Source organism: Oryza glaberrima, chromosome 8, assembly GCF_000147395.1.
Source record: "Oryza glaberrima chromosome 8, OglaRS2, whole genome shotgun sequence".
NCBI lineage: Eukaryota > Viridiplantae > Streptophyta > Magnoliopsida > Poales > Poaceae > Oryza > Oryza glaberrima.
Genome location: NC_068333.1, coordinates 9,700,852 through 9,721,227, shown reverse-complemented (window position 1 = coordinate 9,721,227; position 20,376 = coordinate 9,700,852). Strand labels below are relative to the sequence as shown.

The following is a 20,376-nucleotide window of genomic DNA, read 5'->3' as shown; positions in this document are numbered from 1 at the left end:
ATCTAATGGCTAGGAACAAAGGTGAGTTACTTTTGCACTTAACCGCCCGCACTCATCCGATGCTAACCTCATTTTTTTACAAATCCCCCCTCGTCACTTCGTGTGGCCGCCGCCCTCCGCCTCGCCGCTCCCTACGTGCCTGGCCGCGAACGCGTCCCCGCCTAGCCAGCTCGACGCCGTCGCTGGCCCGCCGAGCTGCGCCTCCCGCCGTCGCCGCTCGCCGCCGCGGCCGCGTGCCCGCCCAGCCGGCTCAACGCCGTGGCCGCGCCCCCCTTGTGCGCCTCCACGACTCCATCCAGCCATGCCCAGCCGCCACAGGTCAGTCGCAGCAGCAGGTTCGGACCGACGCCTCTGTTCTTGTTCTTGAGGTTCGGACCGGCGGCAAGACCCTGTGCTCTTCCAGCGCTAACGAGCAGTGGACGGATGTGCAGCTTCTGATCCACACCAGTGCAGGGGCAGCGCTGGAACGCAGGCACTACACATTCCCTGGCCTGCCAATCAAGATTTGTTAAATTGGGTTAATTAGACACATGCCATTACTAATTTGAAGGTTTGGAAAAATGCCATTACTATTTGACAAATTGTAAAGATGCCATTACAAATCGCACGATACTAGAAACATGCCACGTTCTACGCCTGATCCGCGATTGTACTCGTTTTTATGCGTACCGTATTTACGTATGGACCATAATGCCCTTGTGTATGAGTATGTAGGGACCAAGTGGAATCAGTTTGACAAGTGCATTCACAGTGAACTGTAAACCTAACACTAGGCTTCTCCGGCGGCGGCGGGATTTGGAGGCGGTGTCGGCGGCGTCGGCGATGGCATCGGGCTTTGGCGGCGTCGGCGGCGGTGGCGGCAGCGTCAGCGGCAGCGGCGGGCTTTGGCGGCAATGGCGGGGAGAGGCAGCCCGATTCATTCGACGGGCTCGAGCGGTTGCAGCTTTCAGCGCACACGGGCCGCAGTGTCGTCGGCACCATGGTTGAGATGTGCTTGCGGCAAAACCGCTGCAGTGAACAAATCCAACACCCCGAGGAATCCAGGGCGGCGGTGGATTCAGTGCAGGAAAGAGGTAAACCCCATTGTTTTTCATTTTCTTTTATTGAAATTCCTTTCTTTTTTGTTTCGTTTTCTTGATTGATGCCATTGATTTGAGATGTGTTGTGCAGCCAAAGTGTTGCTCGTTGTGGATATGGGAGGATCTGTTGAACGAATATGTGGAGGAAATGGTTGCTTATTCCCATGCTGGCGAGGACGATGGTCTAAGAGACATGTTGCGACAGCTTGCAGAAGAGCATAAGGAAGAGAGGTCGAGGATGTAGGGTTTGGTTGAGGCAAACCATAGGCAGATGCAATCCATATATCAGCAGCTGAATGATTCTAAGAAAAAGTGTGAGCAGCTAAAGAAGATGTTGAAAGAAGAGAAGTGTAGTCGTAGTAGACAACTTTATGTGATGTTGTTCTTGTTGGCCATAATTATGTATTTCTATGTATGTTCTGTAAATTTTGTGGCCATATTTGGTGCAAGTAGGTAAATCAGTGCCATTTTGTGTAATGTTAATCACTGTCTATGAATTATGTGGATTCAATTTCTGAGTAATGACATAGGTGTGTTAATTATGTGGATTTAATTTCCCACTCTGGGTGCTCTGTTAAGGATAAGTCTGGCAGCTCAAGGTACAAGCTGATATTGTGTGTTTGCAGCAAGAGCTAACTGCTGACTCCTGCACTAAAGCTATGCTAATATATGTTCACTTGGTGTAAAAAAAAGGAAGGTATAGGACATCGAAATATCTTTTGGTGTGAAGTATATAAAGAACTGAAAGTTCTGTGTTTTTATTTCCTCTTTGAAAAGACTGCCCATCATTGAGACAGATGAAAAAGAAGTACAGGAAAATGAGTTCACAGGAAATTTGTGCATTCAGATGGTATTAGTTGAGATGATCAGCAACAAATATTTCGGCAACAAATATTTCACATGGTATAAGTTGAGATGATCAGCAACAAATATTTCACATGGCATGTGTCCAGATGATCAGCAATATTTCACAATATGGACTGCATGTTCACAGGTTTGGACTAATTTCAGCACACTGCATGTTCACATGTTGCACACAGTGCATATCACAGTGCCAGGCAACATAGGCCTCAAAATACAGGTTCAAGACAGTGGCAGGTAACATGAAGACCTCAAAATACAATATAGAGTGCATATCACTACAGCAAGTTAGGAAGGCCTCAAAATACAATATATAGTGCATATCACAATGGCATGTCAGCAAGGCCTCAAAACACACAAGCTTCGGGATTGTAGATATTGTGACAGGCTTCTAACAACTTTAGCTGGGCCTTCTGGGGCAGCTCGAGCATCCTTCTTCTTTTGGGGTGTCTTCTTTTTCTTGGGCGTCTTCTTTTTTTTGGGTGTCTTCTTCTTCTTAGCAGGCCTTGATGAACTTTCATCTTGAGTTTTCTTCCTGCAAACAGTGATATGGATATGTTAGTTAGCAAATGCAACATATGTAAAAGAATTCAAAATAAATAGTCAACCATGCAGCATATTACCTCTTCTTGGGGGAAGCAGTAGGTACTTCATCAGTGTCTTCTAGTGCTTCAGCCTCTTTGCAAGTCTTGGCAAAGTGCCCAAAACCATGGCGTCTCCTGCATCGCACCCTTCTTGCCCCTGGTTCAAGTGCACCCCTGATCCTAGTGACTCTAGGCCTCCCTGCACCCCTCTTGAGTCTAGGTGGACAGACTTTGAAACCTAAATTCACCACAGGCCATTGTGATCTGTCTGGCATAGTTGGCACTCTCCCTGCATAAGCTGCTCTGAACATGCCAACAGAAAAGTACTCTGAAACAAAATCTTTAATCTCAACTCCTCTGTTGGAACATATCCATGCTAAGGCATGGTTGCAAGGTTTTCCTGAAACCTGCCACTTTCTGCATGAACATGTTTGGTTGATCAAATGCACAGTGTGCCTTCTGGTATTGTTGTCACTCTCAACCAATGTGATCTCAGCCATGTCATCATCACTCCTAGCAACCTTTACAACTTTCAGGTTGGTTGTTGCTGCATTGAGCTGTTTAATCACACTGGGCAGGATTCCATCAGTCAACTTCTCACCAACTTGTCTCCTCAAATACATCTTCTCCATGAATAACTCTCTAAGAGAATCAACTAGCTCATGGAGATGTAGACCCTTCAGAGATTTAATCTGATTATTGAAACTTTCAAATGCATTGTTGGTCAAGTAATCACACTTGCAAGTTTCCTTGAAACCAGACCTATACCATATCCTTGAATGATGTTTGTCTAGGTAATCAATGGCTTCAGGACAGAAATTATAAATCTGCTGCATATGATCTCTAAAACCATCCTCTGTGAAGCATCTTGCAGCAGGATACAAGTGCAGTGTGAAAATAGGACCACTAAACTTCTTCATAAAATTACCATAAAGGTGTCTCATGCACTCCCTATGTTCAGCTTTCTCAAATACAGCACCTACAGCTTTCTCTAGCCCTTTGCATGCATCTGTTGATATGACTAACCCTTCAGGAGCACCTATAGCTCCATGCAACTGTTTCATAAACCACAACCAGTTGTCATCTGTCTCTGAGTCAAAAATTGCAAATGCAACATAAAACAACCAATTGTGTCCATCAATAGATGTGGCTGAGGCTAGCTGACCAGTGTATTTACCAGTTAGTCTAGTTGAATCTACACCTATATATGGCCTACAACCATTAACAAATCCATCTACACATGCTTTGAAAGCAACAAACATCCTTTTGAAACACATATTTTTCCCTAACTTCTGCAAATCAATTGTAACAATTGTACCTGGAGACCTCTTCTCAATCTCTGCCTTCCAGTTGAACAACAGCTGAAAACTATCTTCATAAGTGTCATGAATCTGGTTCTCAGCAAGCCTCCTTCCTGCCCAAGCCTTTGAATACTTCAGCTTGATCTCATATCGCTCTTCAAGTTTCTCTTTTGCTGCCTTAGCTCCCTTGTCAGGGTTTTTCTTTAACCAGTCCTTCAGCCTATCTGCAATCCAGTCTTGAGTGGCCATCTTCCCTTCCATGAGCTTGGTTGTGGGACACTCATGTGCAAATGGTAGCTTCTTTATCTACACACACACATTTTAAATAGTGCTATAAGTCACAACTTTCAAGCAAAATGGATACAAATGTGCAAATTGACATACAAACCTGAATAGTTTTGCCATCAGACAACCTTGATGCATGAATGCGCCATTTACACCCCTCATGCTTGCAGTGGGCAATGAATCTTGTTGGATCTGTTTGCAAATTAGAGAGTTTAAATCCTGTAACAACCACAAAGTGCCTAATAGCTTTTCTGAATGTTATCATGTCAGGAAAAACAGCTTCCTCCTTAATCACTGGCATCTCAGGGTTATGAAGAACATTAAACTCTGCTGGGTCATCATCAGTGACCTCAACCTCACCATGAGGTTGAGCAGTCCCAGAAGGTCCACCAGGTTCAGCATTTTCAGCACATGGTTCAGCATTTTCAGCACTAGGTTGACCAGAGGTTTCAGCATGATCTGTAGGTGGAATGGTGTGAATAGGTTGAATATAAATTCCCTCATCATCAACACCCACATACTCCTCCTCCATGTCAAACACATTAGGCAATGTTTCATCCGCTTCTTGAGTTGCAGGTTCACCTGAAACTGCCACTTTAGATACAGATGCTCCCTGCCCTGTCTGAGTAAGTGGAAGAACACACAATGGCATTGATGTTGGCTCTATGTTATTAGCACTAGCATCGCAGAGTACACTCTCAACAACTAAGACCATTAATTCGGCATGCATTTCTGACTTGTACATTTCAAACATGTCAACCAGTTGAGATTCATGGACAATTCTAACGTCCTCATTACTGCCCTTGTCCAAAAACCACACGGTTACAGTCTGCTGCTCACCCCATCTAACCTCTGAGCTTAAGCTTAGCATCAACAAATCCAAAGAGAAGCTACCATACTCAACATCCCATTTCAGCACACAACCCTTAGTATACCTCCGTCTACCATCTGAATCTATGGTGGTAAAACCATGAACCTTTAACTCTATCGAGAACAACAGTGTACTGACATTGGAATGAAATCAAGTCAACCACACATGGACTGCACAGAAAAAAAAAACCTACACATCCAGCTCATAGCACATCGAATCGAAGGAATCGATTACCTTACCTTGATTTGGGCTCCATCCCTTGCAGTACGTTTCCTACCCTTCCATGGAAAGAAAGAGTCATCGCCGCTGACGCCGTAGACGCCGCTGCCGCCGAATACGCCGCCGCTGCCGCCGTAGACGCCGTCGCCGCCGCCGCCGAAGACGCCGCCGCAGCCGTCGTAGCCCGCGCCGTCGCCACCACCGCCGCCGCCTTAGACGTTGTCTCGCCGCGGCCGCCGTAGACAACGTCACCGCCGTCGTGGCTGCTCCTGCTAGGGTTAGGTCTAAGAGAACGAGAAAGGGGATAAAATGTGTGCTGCTCCTGCTGACCCGACTCCAGTCGGTATAGCCGGTCAAACGGGGGCATTTTGGTCACTAAGAACAAATTTTAGTCACACGTGGTCAACAATCGCGGATCAGGCGTAGAACGTGGCATGTTTCCAGTATCGTGCGATTTGTAATGGCATCTTTACAATTTGTCAAATAGTAATGGCATTTTTCCAAACCTTCAAATTAGTAATGGCACGTGTCTAATTAACCCTTGTAAATTAGTGTTTCCAATTTAATTACATAGAATAGTAGAAAGATTTACCAACTGAGATTGACACTGATGTACGGATTTTGTAATCCGAAACTCTGAAGCGTGGTCGAGGCGCTGTCGGCGCACGTCTCCTCCAACCGACGGAGCCCATGGTCTCGGTGTCTCCTCCGGTAGAAGCGGAGTCCGCTGCAATGGATGTGAGTTTTCTGTTGGCAGGGGTGGTGGGGGGGGGGGGGGGGGGGGGGGGGGGGAGAGCGGTTGTTCAAAGGGTGGTCGCGGAGGTTGTGGTGGTCGCCGACGAGGTTTCAACGGAGACCTTCGCGGGGGATGTTGATGCAGCGCGAGGCCGTTCTCGCGGCGGGTGGCGAGGTGGCTAATCCGATCCTTGCCTGTCTGTTCCAGGAATGAAGCTAGTGACATCTGAACCACCAAGCAAGGGAGGCACACCGATCCACACAGTGAGTCAGTATAATGTCATATCTCAGAACTGATTATTGTTTCACATATGTTTTAGAAACTATTTTTAGGGGGGAATGAAATGCTTGATATGTGTAAAACATTTTGCTGGTTTGTTTGTCCAGATCTATAAGTGCGTCAACATATACCCAAATCCCATTATGAAACATTTGCATGGCATGTACATCAACAGCTCAATGTCTCTTTGCTGGCTTTTTTCGTGGCCAGGATCAATCAGATTTGTGGTAAAAAATGAGTGGTAGTTTTCATTGATATAATATAACTAACGCTAAACTGTTGTGTCAATTCTTAATTGAAGTACTATGTTATTGAACACTGCGCTACTTATACTGAAATGCCATGTTCAATTTTTGCTCTGTTTGATTCGGCATTGTTTCAGGTTCTGGTAAAAAAATCGCCAATATTTTTGTGATGTGCTCAGCTAGCTACACAGCCGATGATCTGGTGCCTTCAGTCTTTGACCCTGTTTGGTAGTAATCTGTATTCTATGTACTTTTTTTAATGATGTATTCATTTGTGTAATTTAAATCACAAGTTCTCATGCAAAAATTCTATTGCTTAGCCTCAGGAGGACACCATGCTTGATAGTGTTAGATTGTTATAATATATAGCGCTTCCAATATTTGTAAGACAGCTTATTTTTTAGGATTCTAAGATACTTTAATTTTGTGTATTTTTCACTGATAGGAAAATAAGTACATGAGGCTGCCCTAAATTGTGCTTGCTGGGTGTTTCTACCAGTATTAAAGACAAGTTGATTCAGACCTATGTAGGATTTGTGCTCTTAAAGACGCATAATTTTTGGACAATTTGCATTGCATGTGTTCATGGATGGAAAAATCCATACTTTACATCTGTTTACTGCTCTGCTCTTGTGTTGTGAGCAATTTGTGCTGACTCACATCCTTCATGCTCCTCCTTTTCAATGCTGATGATTATTTTCCTTTTTCCTGAAGAGCTTGGTTGGCTTTTCTCTCTTTTCGAGTTAGCTTTTGTCCCCGTGAATGTAATAAGGTGGCCGATGCTTTAGCATCAATTGGTTGTAATAGCCCAGAAAATACTGTTCTCAGCTGGGATAACACTCCACCTGGTGTTGAGGATTTGGTTGTCGACGATTCTATCGAGAATATGGGTTAATGGAAACAATTAGTTTTCCTCTCAAAAAAAAAGAGCTTGGTTGGCTGTTATTTTTGCAGTAGGTGTTATCCCCGTGTGCCGCATTAAAGGCAAGTTGATTTTCTCTATCTCTGTGTTAGCAGCACACAAGATCAATCTTGTTGGGAAAGATGAGGAGATATGCATATGTAAGCTCCCCCATCCCTCCCATTACCTCTGTTGGTAATGAGTTTATGCTCTGCTAATTTTTTATCTCTTGGGGGGATAAATGCATGTTCTGGACAATGGTTGCATGGTTAAGGTGGGATGCAACCATTTTATTTTTGACTGATCCTACACTAAGTAGTTAGAATCATGTATATAAAACAATTTTTGAATTATGTTAGTTCTTTCTCCATTCACTATTCTGTTAACTGCAATCTTAACAGATTCATTTTTGTTTAATGAGGTTATATGTTAACTTTTTTTTGTCAGCAAGCATCTATTTACTAGCAATATTTGCACTAAAGCTTTACTATATCCATGGAAGCATACAAATTTCAAATAATTAGTTTCCTAAAGGTCACTGTTTAGAAGTAATTCCAAGTACTTTTACAAGTACAGTTAGCAGTTTTGTTAGCGATGAAAACACCTAGTTTTGTCCATAGGGATTGCTAAATAACTAGTTATTTGAATTATGTAGTTTTGTCTTCTACTAAACATGGATTTGGTGAGCTACATGCCATGGATCTTCATTTTTTGTTTTTGTTCCTTTTTTTTGTCAGTTTTTAAATTTTGCAAAAAGAAGAAGAAGAAGAAGAAGAAGATGATGAAGAAGGTGGTTTTGTGTCCCATTTGTGATTTTGTGTTTGTTTTTGTCCAAAATTTTTACTTTGGACAACAAAACTATTAAAACTGGTTCACTTTACTGCTTAATAGCATGAATTTCCATTCTTTCTCTCTTTATAGGAGTTGTATTTTAAGCAGAAAAGTTTTAGAGCTTTAGATTACAACACTGAAGCAAAATACTACTGACGAGTCATATGTTTTGTCTGTTGCTAACATTTGTATTTTGTCAGTAATAAGACTGCATCACCTCATAATTTTAGTGAATATCACTTAGTTTTGTTAGTTTTGTCTGAAGAACTTATGTTGTGTCAGCGTTGTGTTCACTCTCTCAGTTTTGTTTTTTTGTATTTTTGATTTTGTGTTTGTTTTTGTCCAAAAATTTTACTTTGTAAGAAATCAGTATAGTTTCAGAAATGATGTATTTTTGTTTTTGTATATATTTTTATTTTTTTGTCTTTGTTAGATTTTTATAATTTTGGTACATATTAATCAGTTTATCGCTTATTTAGGTCATAGCCTAACCACTGGAAATCGTTCATAATTCCGTTGTTTGCTTGCCATAAAAATCTCTCTATTCTAACGTCCATGTTTTTGTCAAAAACAGTCTTATGTCAAATAATACTTATAAGGTGCATGTTTATCTAATGCTATGACAGAAAAAAGCCTTGGTATCTAATTCATATATCAAATAATCCTTGTAAGATGCAGATTTTTGTGGTCTGAACTTTTGATGCTCCTATACTATAGCTTTGTATTTTTTTTATTGTATAGCTCCTATACTATATGCTCCTATAGGCTTATCTGTATGTAAACCTCTGCTTGCCTAAAGTTCTATTGGTCATTTATTTTCAGTTTCAATAATTACAGTTCTGTCATCTAACTTTTTTTTGGGTTCACAGGCTGTTGACTCCTCCAGAAACACCACTATTTGTTTTTGTGATAAATTTTTCACTACTGCATCTCTGTGCAGAAGTTACACATTGTTTTTAGATTTCTATTTGGTAGCTTTGGTAAGCATGCATAGCAGTGCATTGCAGCAGCCATGCAACAGGCAGGCTGGCAGGGCGTCTAAATCAGAGATGAAGCCCATTTTTATCACTCTGAATATGTTGGACGATTTTTATGAGTTTTTTTTGCTAGCTGATGCTTGATGGGGCTATCTGCAATGCATCACTACATTGTACATTTTTGTGTGCCCTGATGTGTGCACCCTGATGGATTTATGAATGTGTGTACCATGTACATATGCCTATCTGTACACCCTTTTCTTTGCATGTGTGTGTCCTGATGGATTTTGTAAATGTGTGTGCTCTATGATTATACTGTAGCATATGTAGCAGTGTTTTTATCCCAGAAAACAAATAGCTTATGATTATACTTATGCGTGAATGATTTGTATGTATGCCATGCATACAAAACAGTTTGTATGAATGATTTGTATTGTATGTAAGTTTCTAAACTTAATAGTTATAAAAGCCGTGGGCCATGGGCTGTCGTGGGCTGTATCGCTGATATAATTGATTTATTCTAGTATTGGGCTTTTTTCAATCATGTGGTGGGTTGTGGGATATGAGCACACGAACCAGTGGGTTGTGGGCTGCAAGGGTTTCTGGGTTATCACAAATAAGATGATGTGGGCTGTGGCCCAACAAAAAAAAGGACAAAAACAGAGACAATATTTTTGTGCATGACGCCATCTAGCGTCATCGATACAGAGACCCTTTGTACGGTAGTACCAAAAAAAAGCCGCTGAGATACAAATTTTTTTCAACCGGATTGTACATAGACAGTCCCTATTTTTATTTACTACTCCCTTCCTCCCAAAATAAATGCAGTTTTGCACGGTTCATGTCTAACGTTTAATCTTTTGTCTTATTTAAAATTTTTTTATGATTAGTATTTTTGTTGTTATTAGATGATAAAACATGAATAATATTTTACATTTGACTAATTTATTTTAACTTTTTCATAAACTTTTCAAAGACGGACGTTTAAAAGTTCGACACGGATTTTCACGGTTGCACTTATTTTGGGACATAGGTAGTATTTTAAAACTAGCTAGTGCTATTTCTTTATATAACTGGTAACCCACGTATAATCAATATTTAGGGAAAAATTAAGTGATTGTGTCGACAACAAATTCCTCATACCACCAGCAACCGCTAACTGCCACTCTACGCACCGCTATCACCGCTCTTTCTCCATGAGCCACCATCGTTCCTTCCATTTGCCTTTACATGCGCAGCCTTACCCTCTAGTAACAAACATGCCTTTTTGTCCTTCCCTATCATGATGCGCACTATTGTTATGATTGTCGTTGAGGTCAGGGATGTCGGGCTTGCAGGGACTTTAGGAGGCAGGAGCTGACCTGACGAAGAGGGAAGGCGCTATATATCTAGGCTCCTTCTTGCTAGATCTATCGGTTATCCAACTATCGGAGGGAAAAAGAAAATGGAGAGAGAGAGAGAGTTAATATGCAGAGTGATTACTGAGTCACCGGATTTGGATATGGATAGAATATGGTGGTCCAAATTGAATGTAAAGTTAGCTATTGTGTAAATGAAAATAATGGTTAAAGCATAATATTATATGAAAACTTTTAAGAATTTTCAAGAATATATAGTATGGATTGTAATTTACTCCATTTGTCCCAAAAAAACGAATCTAGAACTGGTGTGGCACATTCTAGTACAACAAATCTGAACATATGCATGTCTAGATTCGTTTTACTAGGATGTGTCATATCCAGTCCTAGGTTGGTTTTTTATGGGACGAAGGGAATACTTTTTTTTTCTCTAGCACAATTAAAGATAATTGTCCATTACCCGACAGTCTCGTGATATGCTAAGTATGGTTGGGCCGGTGTACTTAGCTACAACTAATAGTCTCATGATATGTTGATGCATGACGATACAGACTTCTACTAACACGGGCTTATTAATTATGGTTAGATAGATTCCGCTAAAAGATGATAAAAATAATACCATCATTTTTGCTCAATAATAAAGCATTCGACTATGGTCTTCTTTTCTCATTGCATTATACATGATGACTACATTAGTACGTATTTCCGTAATTCTTTCATATTGTTTTTTATTTTCTACATATATGTTAATTTGGACTAATATTATTTTCATAATTAAATAGATAATAAATCATTTTCCATATTTCTCCTATAAAATGAGAATAGGGCATTTTATAATTTGAAAATTATATTATAAGTGTATGTGAAAGGACCTTAACGTCGCCTAGAGGGGGGTGAATAGGCGTTCCTAAAAATTATCACAACTTAATAGCATATTAGAATGATGAGAACTTTCGGTTCAAATAGGAACTTCCGATATCATATTGGAAGTTCCGGTCTCAACGAAAAGTTCGGCGGATAATGGAATAAAACACTAGCTATGAACTTGTAGCTCAAATAAACAAAATGTATACGGATCAAAAGGTGACAAATAAGGTATCTAAACAAGATATAAGGTCACCAACTAAATCAATTAAGCATGCAAGTAGATCGGGTAAAAACAAGCTCAAGCACAATATGAGAGAATGCACAAATGGGCAAGCCAAGAGAGGAGACGCGTGATTTGTTTCCCGAAGTTCGGATCCACGGATCCACGTTTCCGTTGAGGAGCCACAAGGGCTGGGCCTATTTCAACCCTTTCCTCACGAGGTTGCACAAATGCACTCCTCGGTTTCACTCTTGATTTCTTCCCTTGCGGAGGCGAAATCGAAGCCTTCACAAACTTTCTGTGGCACACCACAACCTTGGGTGCTCACCGGCAACGCCTAGACGTCTAGGAGACCTTAGTCCCCAAGAGTAACAAACACAATCGAAGATTTGCTTGCTATGAACTCGAGTGCTCAAAGTATGGAGTGAAGCTCACTAGCTCTCAACTTCTCAATCACTCAATCCAACCCTTTCCCCTTCTCAAATCCCTCTCACAAAGAGGCACCACAAAGGATGGAGTGAATCTCACTAGCTCTCAACTCCTCACTCTCTCAATCCAACTCTCTCCCCTTCTCAAACCCCCCTCACAAAGAGGCACCACAAAGGTAGGGAAATGGGGATGGCTATTTGGCTTTGGATGTGTCTAATGTTGCCTAAGAACAGCAGCCACTCAAAGGAGGGGTGGAGGAGTTTATATACCCGAGCCCCTCAAAAACTAGCCGTTGGAGGCCAAGACTGTAATTTTCGGAGTTTCCGAAAAGAATTTTTGGATAAGTCCGAAAATCTACAGAAGCAAATCTCATCTTCGCAGCCATTTTCGGAATGTCCGAAAATTTTCGGATTTTCCGATAATTTTTCGGACTTTCCGAAAAGCACAGAGTAAAACGACTATAACTTTTCGCTCAGGAGTCGGTTTTGATGATCTTGGACTCTATGGAAAGCTTACCCAGAGGACTACCCAACTCAACCAAAAACAAGGTCTAAAACCACTCAAAGGATAGGTTAAAGCTTGGGTTTCTCTCAAGGTAGCACTATGATAGGTCACTTTGAGCACCGAGACATACACAAACACCTCGACGTTGCATCCCTCTTAATAGTACGGCATTCCTAAACTCAAATGTAAATAAGAAGAAAATTATACCATTAGGAATGCCTTTTTTTCGTCTTTCTTTCATTGTCTTGAGGGCCAATGCCGATACCGTTTCACCATATATTCTTCAAATGATTGATGCGGTTATTTGTAGCTTCAAATGATCTCGCACGGTCCATCATGACAAAGCCGTTGCTCGCCCTTCACCACTGGATTTGGTTCTTTAGCGCCAAGCCCCTTGCTTGTCCTTCACCGCCGCATGGTCCATCGCGACCGAGCATCGCTTGCCCTTCACCGTCTTTGCCATAATAGCCACTTCGTATCACACATCTTCAATATCTTCACTCTGTCATTCTTGGTGTTGTTAGGTGTAATGATACCACTTGAGCATCAACACCTTTGTAATCCTTGGGACCTATTTCTTTCATTTAACTCAATAAAATTATTAGTCCCAATTATCCGGTTGTCAACCTCCACATGTTGACCAACCGATCGCATGTATAAAAGGATATGAATAAATGATGAGTATTAATCAACACCACAAGTGTCATATACTCAAATATATGTTCAAATGTAAAGATCCCAATTAAATGAAGGCGAATAACTTGGATCGATTACATGCATAACTAAAGTATAGGATTTGCTCCCCCTAAATGTATGCATACAAAATATTTGTGTGAAGCAAGAGTATGCATAATAAGATATTAAACATTGAGAGCTTATCCTATATAAGAATAGAATGCATTTATCAAATATAGACAATAAAATAAAAACATACCTTCATCATCTCCATGTTCTCAATGTAAAGAGACTAAACAAGATATGGCTCAAACAAAACATTAGTCTCACATGCTTATGTAATCACATGAAAATATTATATATGAATATATCAATATGTGCATGGATAGAAAGAGTGATACATATAGCTTGATCTCCATGCATTTCATCCTTGTGATTTAGGTACACCATCAATGAACGTTTCTCTCTCAACTCATATGAAGTCCAGAAATCACCTTTCACATATTCCACTTTCATATCCATATGAGACTAGTAGACAAAGAAATGCTTATAACAATATTAGTCTCATGTAATTGGATTTGTCATTAATCATCAAAACCAAATTAATGGCACTTGAACTTTCAGTATGCAATTTAATGTGTAAGATAGGGACTTATAGTATAAGATTTGACTTTTTCTAAAAATGCCGCATCATAGTAGATAGGTAGTTAACCGAACAACCATAAAAAAACAGAGACAATCCATTGTGTCACTGATTTTGTCCCTACTCTGCAATATGTCATTGGGTTTGTCAAGTTCTAATATGGCATCGCATTTTGCTTAACTTCTATAATATAACATCGTCGTCTAGTTAGCCTCCGTTAGCATTGTACAATTTTATAATACAGATTGTAAAACTTAAAGAGTTTGAGATGGACAACTTCTCTGCCTAATTTATAATATGATATTTTAGAATTTTCGGCCAAATTTTGGAAATTTTTGTCCTAGGGATATTTCAATCATTAGGACAAAATTATACAGTACTAACGGGATCTAAATGGACAGCGATAGTGTCATGCCCAGAAATTTAGCCCAAATTTCCAGACTATTTTGTGTATTAAATCCCTGTCCAGGACCAGCCAAGGTACACAAAACGACAAGTAAGAAACAAATCCAAACGTAAATAAAGCGTACATACTTACAGAAGAGGCACTTAGTCCTTACACCGAAAAGAAAACAGCAGCAGCGGAAAAAGGCGATCCTAGCAGGGCTTCAGCTCCACTCCACAGGCAAAACTCAACTGGGGTCTGAGCCTTGGTCTTCTAACTTCGTCTTCAGCTCAGAAGCACTACACTTCTGAAAAGGGGGAAATAGCAAGGCTGAGTACAACCATCGTACTCAGCAAGCCACACCAACAATGCAGACATGCAAGGGGACACAAAGGGAGGTTTGTGGCTATTTGCATAAAGGCGGTTGTAAAACATTTATTGCGCAAAACAGTAAAACAGTTAAGTAAATAAGGTAATATTAAATCTCCACTGATCAATGCTACACCACGTTGAACAGGCCCAAACAACCCACCTGAACTACAGTGCATTGGGTCGATTTATTAAGTGTGAGACTAATCACGGTGAATCCGGTCGATCGCCCATAACCGCGGGCACGGCTATTCGAATAGTTTTGCTCTGGCCAGAGGTGCACAACTATACCCACAAGACACAATCCACCGGCATGTCACCGTGCCTGCGCAGACACGTCACCATGTCGAGTGATTGTGACAAGACCCTCCGCATAACCCTCTCCTAACCATCCACACCACGCTAAGGTTTCACCCCCACCCCCTATCCCGGAGGTGGGCAGTCCCCTCCTGCGCCGCGGTGAATCCGGCAGCTGGACAACCGGACACCCCGGCCGACCCAACTCCATCACGCCCACCCTCGCCACCGGTGCCTAGGAAAGGGTCGAGCTATACTTCAGATCAAGCAATTACCCACTCCCGCTTGTGGCAAGCGCGGTAAGTCTTCCAGGGTTTCCCGTGAACCGGTCCTTAATTACCATGGGTGCGACTCGCAAAACCACGCACCCACCGCCCACCATTTAGTCGCATTTTAGTTGGATAGTTACGACCAATGAAACATGGTCGGGTGTCTCGAGCACGCAGCTCGTCAAGATACTAGAAGGTCTAATACTACAATTATCCCATCAACTGAGCTAGTGATAATTAAGCATGGCTAAGCAAATAATTCTAGCTAGGTCACATAAGTAACATGATCTAGTCGATTTATCACCCAAGGTTGACAAAGGACAGATATCAAGTAAACATGGCACAAGCGAGCAGATAGGAAAACCCTGATCCCATGTAATTAGCAAAACATGCATATTTATTTGCAAACGGTAAAACATTTGTAAATTGGGATCAACATGCTCAAGGGGAATGTGTGACTTGCCTTGCTTCTTCAAACAATCTTCTGAACTCTTTTCCTCGCGACCGCGGGCTTCCGAAACGACGGATTCTACACGCGAGGGCGGCGACGGCGAGACGGCACCGGGGAAGCAACCGGCGGTGGCACGGGAGACGGCGGAACGACGTCACCGGCGGCGGGCGGCGCTCAGGAAGAGGCGGACGGGCTCGTCCTCGATCTTGGGCGGAGGAAGCGGAGTTCCGGCGACCTTTGGCGAATGTAGTGGGGCGGCCGGGCTGCGCACGATGGCTGCGGTGCTGAGGAAGGCGACGGCGCAGCACGGGGTGGACAAGGACGGCGGCGAGAGGCGGCTAGAGGCGGCTGCTATGGTGGCGGTTCGGGTGGTGTGGTGACGGTGGGGTTTCGGTGGCAGATTAGGGGAGTGGAGCAGCGGACGACGTGCAGGGCAGTGTGGTGAACCCGGAGGTGGCACCGGCACCATGCGGCAGCGACGCGCGGCTGGAGGCGATGGAGGAGGTGGCGACTCGGGTTGGAGGTGTTGGTGGGGTTTCGGCGGCGGTTTGAGGAGGAGAGGTGGAGGCCGGGGTGCGGCGTGGAGCGGCGAAGCTGGTGGTGGCGACAGCGCAGCGCAGCGACGGCAAGAGCGGCGGCTAGAGGCGGCTGGAGCTCGCCGGAGAGCTGCGGAGATGGGGGCGGCGTGGAGAGAGCGGGAGAAGGCGCGACGAGCCTGGGTGAGGAGGGGAAACGAGAGAGGATGGCACGTGGATGGTTTTTATAGGGCTCGGGGCGACGGGGCGGCCTGGGAGAGGCGGCAACCGGCGGCGGAGTGGGACGCCGACGTGGGGGAGGAAGTGGGGTTAACCGGCGCCGATTTTTGCGGGACGAGTGGGGATTTGGTGGAGGAGGTGGAGGGGATCCATGTCCGCACGTTTTGGATGAGAGGCGCGGGCGGGACGAGGCGTATTTGGCGGCGGAGTGGGCGGCCATGGCGGCGGTTGCCGGCCAGGCTTGAGGTCGGGGATGACAAGTGGAGCCCACGGGTCCCACCTGTCGGCCAAAGGGGAGAGGGAGGCCGGCTGGGGAGGCAAAGTGGACTTCAGAGAAGGAGAGGAGAGGGCCGAGCGGGCTGAGGGAGAGGAAGGGAGGGCCAGCCTGGGAGAGAGAGGGGGCGGCCGGGCCGGGAAGGGGAAGGGGAGGTTTGGGCCGAGCCCAAGAGGGAGGGAAGGGGATTTTATTTGTTTTCTTTTCATTTTAATTGGTTAAATGAACTTTGTGATTTTAAAATTACTTCTTGAGCTCCAAAAATTCGTGAAAAAATCCGGAGAGTATTTTAGGGCACGGAGAATATTACAAAATATTTCCGGCCAATGATTTTTAAAGGAAATTTTTAATTCCCTCAATAATTTCACTTGATTAAATTGCTTTAACTTTTATTTAATTTCTAGAAAATGCATTCTTAATTGATTTTTAATCCTGAACGAAAATCGGGGCGTTACAGATAGTATATTATAGAATTTAAGAAAAATACAATGACATACTGTAGAACTTAACAAATTCAGTGGCATATTATAGAACAAGGACAAAGTCAGCGGCACAGGATGGATTCTCTCTAAAAAATGATTTTAAATTGTTTCTTTTTTATTCAAACCAAAACATCTTTTACCTAAATACGTTCAGAGAACTTCGAAAGAAGTAAGAAAAAGAGGAGGTTAGTCACTAGCCCAAACACATGAGGGTGGTTGCTCACATCCATGGTATGATATATACACACATTAATCGATAATATACTAATAGTATTAAAATTGTTCATTGTAGTAAATGGTGTGAAAGTAAAAACTTTAACCTTATATTCTTCTGTTGTTCCATCTTCTTCTTGTTTTCTCATTCTTATTTATTTTTTATTATAATATTGCTACAGCCAACACTATTACTTGCATATGAATACTAAGCAAGCTAGCTCATGTGTGTGTGCTCCGTAATATATATTATCTATGTTTTTACATGAGGAAATTTAATGATATTGTATTTATAAAAGGTACATGACTAGGTTTTTTAAGAGAAATATATTTTTGCTAAATATAATCTAGAATGCTATAAAGGTTATTAATATTAAACGATATAGTCATATAATTTTTATTTGGATGAACTAGTGATCAACACTTGTAATGAATCCAATGATCATAATGCACTATATATATTGTTCAAGTGAGTTGTTAAATTCACTATTTACCAGTTACATGCCTATGCATTACAATGACATCTACATATAAAAATAAGATTTAGTTTATTGCTAGTCTTGTTCTTTATGATGTATCGGATCTTTTACATTTCTTTAGAAATAATATTATATAATAATTAGATAATTTATTATTTTTGTTTGATGAATTTTTTTTCTAAAGATCATAGAAAATATAATAAATTATTGGGTATTTAATTTTATATGAGAATATTATTTGCAGCCCAATTTTACTGAATACATATGAGGCGTGTCTCTGTGACGTGTGGACCCGGAAGATTCAAATATCACACGATGTCCAAATATAATCAATATTGGCTTGAAAAGAGAAGAGATTAACTAGTACTAGCTAACATGCAATACGTTGTTTTTGTTTGTCGCTAAAGTTAAGCACATGGTTATTATCTGTAACTAGGAGATAAACCTCGGCAAACGCGTGTGGTACATGGGACCCACCTGTCATAAGCATCATTAATCCCATGATCATCTAATCAGCAATGCACATGACTTTCTTTATCTGCAGCAGGTCAGTAGATTAACACATTCGCTGTGATTAGGCGAGGCCGCCGTCGCCTCTGCCTCTATATAAAAGGCGCAAACCCCATCTGGAGCCGGAGACGTGGAAGACGCCACAGGAGGCACCCAACTATTATTTTCATTCGTCCCATCTCTCTGATTGTTGGTGGATTAGGAAAATCAGAAGATCGAAGCCTATCGGTGATAGCAGAACCTGCGCCACTGCGGAGAAAATTAAACACCACAGCTGGCGTCCTTCGTCAAGTTGGTTTATTTATCCACAACATGCCACCGTTCAGGATATTTGCGCTGGACGGTGGGCACATTGAATAAATGTTAATCTTAATGTTCGGCCCTCATTGGCGATTGGACATCTACGTGTTCTTAATCTGTCACCATGATTAAAGTCATATCGATGAGAGCCGAAACACGGCTATGATCAGACTGCATTTATATAATCAATGGTATTAGGCTGGTCTGGCCCTCATTGGCGATCGGATCATCTAAGTGCCATTTGATATTTTCTATGATTAAAACTAGGCGTCTAGCCCTCATTAGAGATCGGATCTTCTATCAATTACTATGATACCAATAACAATGGTACTAGATATGTCCGACCCTCATGCGATCGGACTATCTAGGCGTTGTTTTCATAATTAAAATATATTTTGACCCATGCATATGCACGGGAGCTGTTCTTGACTCATGCATACGCCAACTACGAAGGCGTTGCGTCCAAGGCTGGACGACATGTTGGCTAAAAGCTAACAACGCTACAGCCATTCACTCATTCCATCTGTCTATGACCGACGAGGCTAGACGAAACCATGGAGCCAACAAGGCCAGGTCACTATACTATTAACACGTCTAAAATGGATGGGAATCGGAGACACCGTTGCTGAGCACCGACGAGGCAAAAGCAACCACAAAATCTATGTTTGATGAAGGCAGGGTTCATGACTGGGCACCGATGAGGCAAAGGTCACCCCGCTTCACCAAATTCCCTCCTCACACCGACGTGATGGTAGTGTACTGTGACCAGGTTTTGGCGAAACAAAGCCACCCGTTCCACATTCACTATATTCCCCGTTAAATTTGCACCAACCTCAACCCTCGGTGAGCAAATAATTCTAAAGACGACGATCACAAGCGCAGCTTAATCGGAGGTGTTCCATAGGCTCGTTCTATGGATGAAATTAACCGGTAGCCTCATTACTAGGCGCCAAGAATCAATGGACTGCAAGCAATCTCCAGTCAGCATACCTTTTTATTAAGCATTCCTCACGAAGGCAAAAGGCGAATTCCTATGGGAGCCCCCATGTATCTATAAACATTCATGTTAATGAATCATGATTAATAAAATATAAGGTTTCCCTATTTTTCATGTGTTTGTTGTTTTGTTTTCATCAAACAGTTTTATAAATAAATTAGTTTATCGTACCCCCATTTATAAAATCCTATGTCCACCACTTATTCAAACTAAAAAAATACTCCAATTCTCGCAGATACTTTAATTCATAACAATTAACAACACACAACAAACATGAATTGGCACCAGGTAAACCAATTAAAAACTTCTCTCTTTTCCCTTTTTTTTCTTCTTTTTCTATCCCAAGGGGCTTCAATTTGGGATACATTTTCAATATGCTCAAGTGCGGCTGATGAACTGCCGCGGAAACGAGGGGAGAATGAGGAGTACCTTGAGTACCTTGAGCTCGATTGCAGCAGAGATGGAGGTAGGTGGCACTACTTGCAGGAGAAGTCAGCCTCCACGTCGCCTCCTCCCGCAGACCTACGCGCCCCATGGAGGCCCCCGCCGCACTGGAGAGGAGGTTGTGCCCGTGGGAAGGCAATCTCGCCCGGAGGCGGTAGATAGGAAATGGATGGAGAGAGAGAGAGAGAGAGGAGAAATGGATGGAGGATTGGAGGACGGAGAGCCTAGTAGCTCTAGCAAAAAAAATGACCCGAAAAACCAGAGAAAAGCCAGGCGGTTTTTATGG

The 20,376-nt window shown here is 42.4% G+C and overlaps 1 protein-coding gene and 1 pseudogene across 1 annotated transcript; one reads left to right on the top strand and one right to left on the bottom strand.

Annotated features, from left to right (window-relative positions):
- Positions 1–5: 5 nt before the first annotated feature.
- On the top strand, positions 6–6,940 carry LOC127781249 (uncharacterized; annotated as a pseudogene).
- On the bottom strand, positions 2,087–4,705 carry LOC127781248 (uncharacterized). The gene is made up of 3 exons (XM_052308178.1): positions 4,214–4,705; positions 2,564–4,131; positions 2,087–2,475 (listed from the first exon to the last, which is right to left on the bottom strand). The coding sequence occupies exons 1-3, from the start codon at positions 4,640–4,642 to the stop codon at positions 2,277–2,279; spliced, it is 2,196 nt and encodes a 731-aa protein (XP_052164138.1). The 5' UTR covers positions 4,643–4,705; the 3' UTR covers positions 2,087–2,276.
- Positions 6,941–20,376: the final 13,436 nt, after the last annotated feature.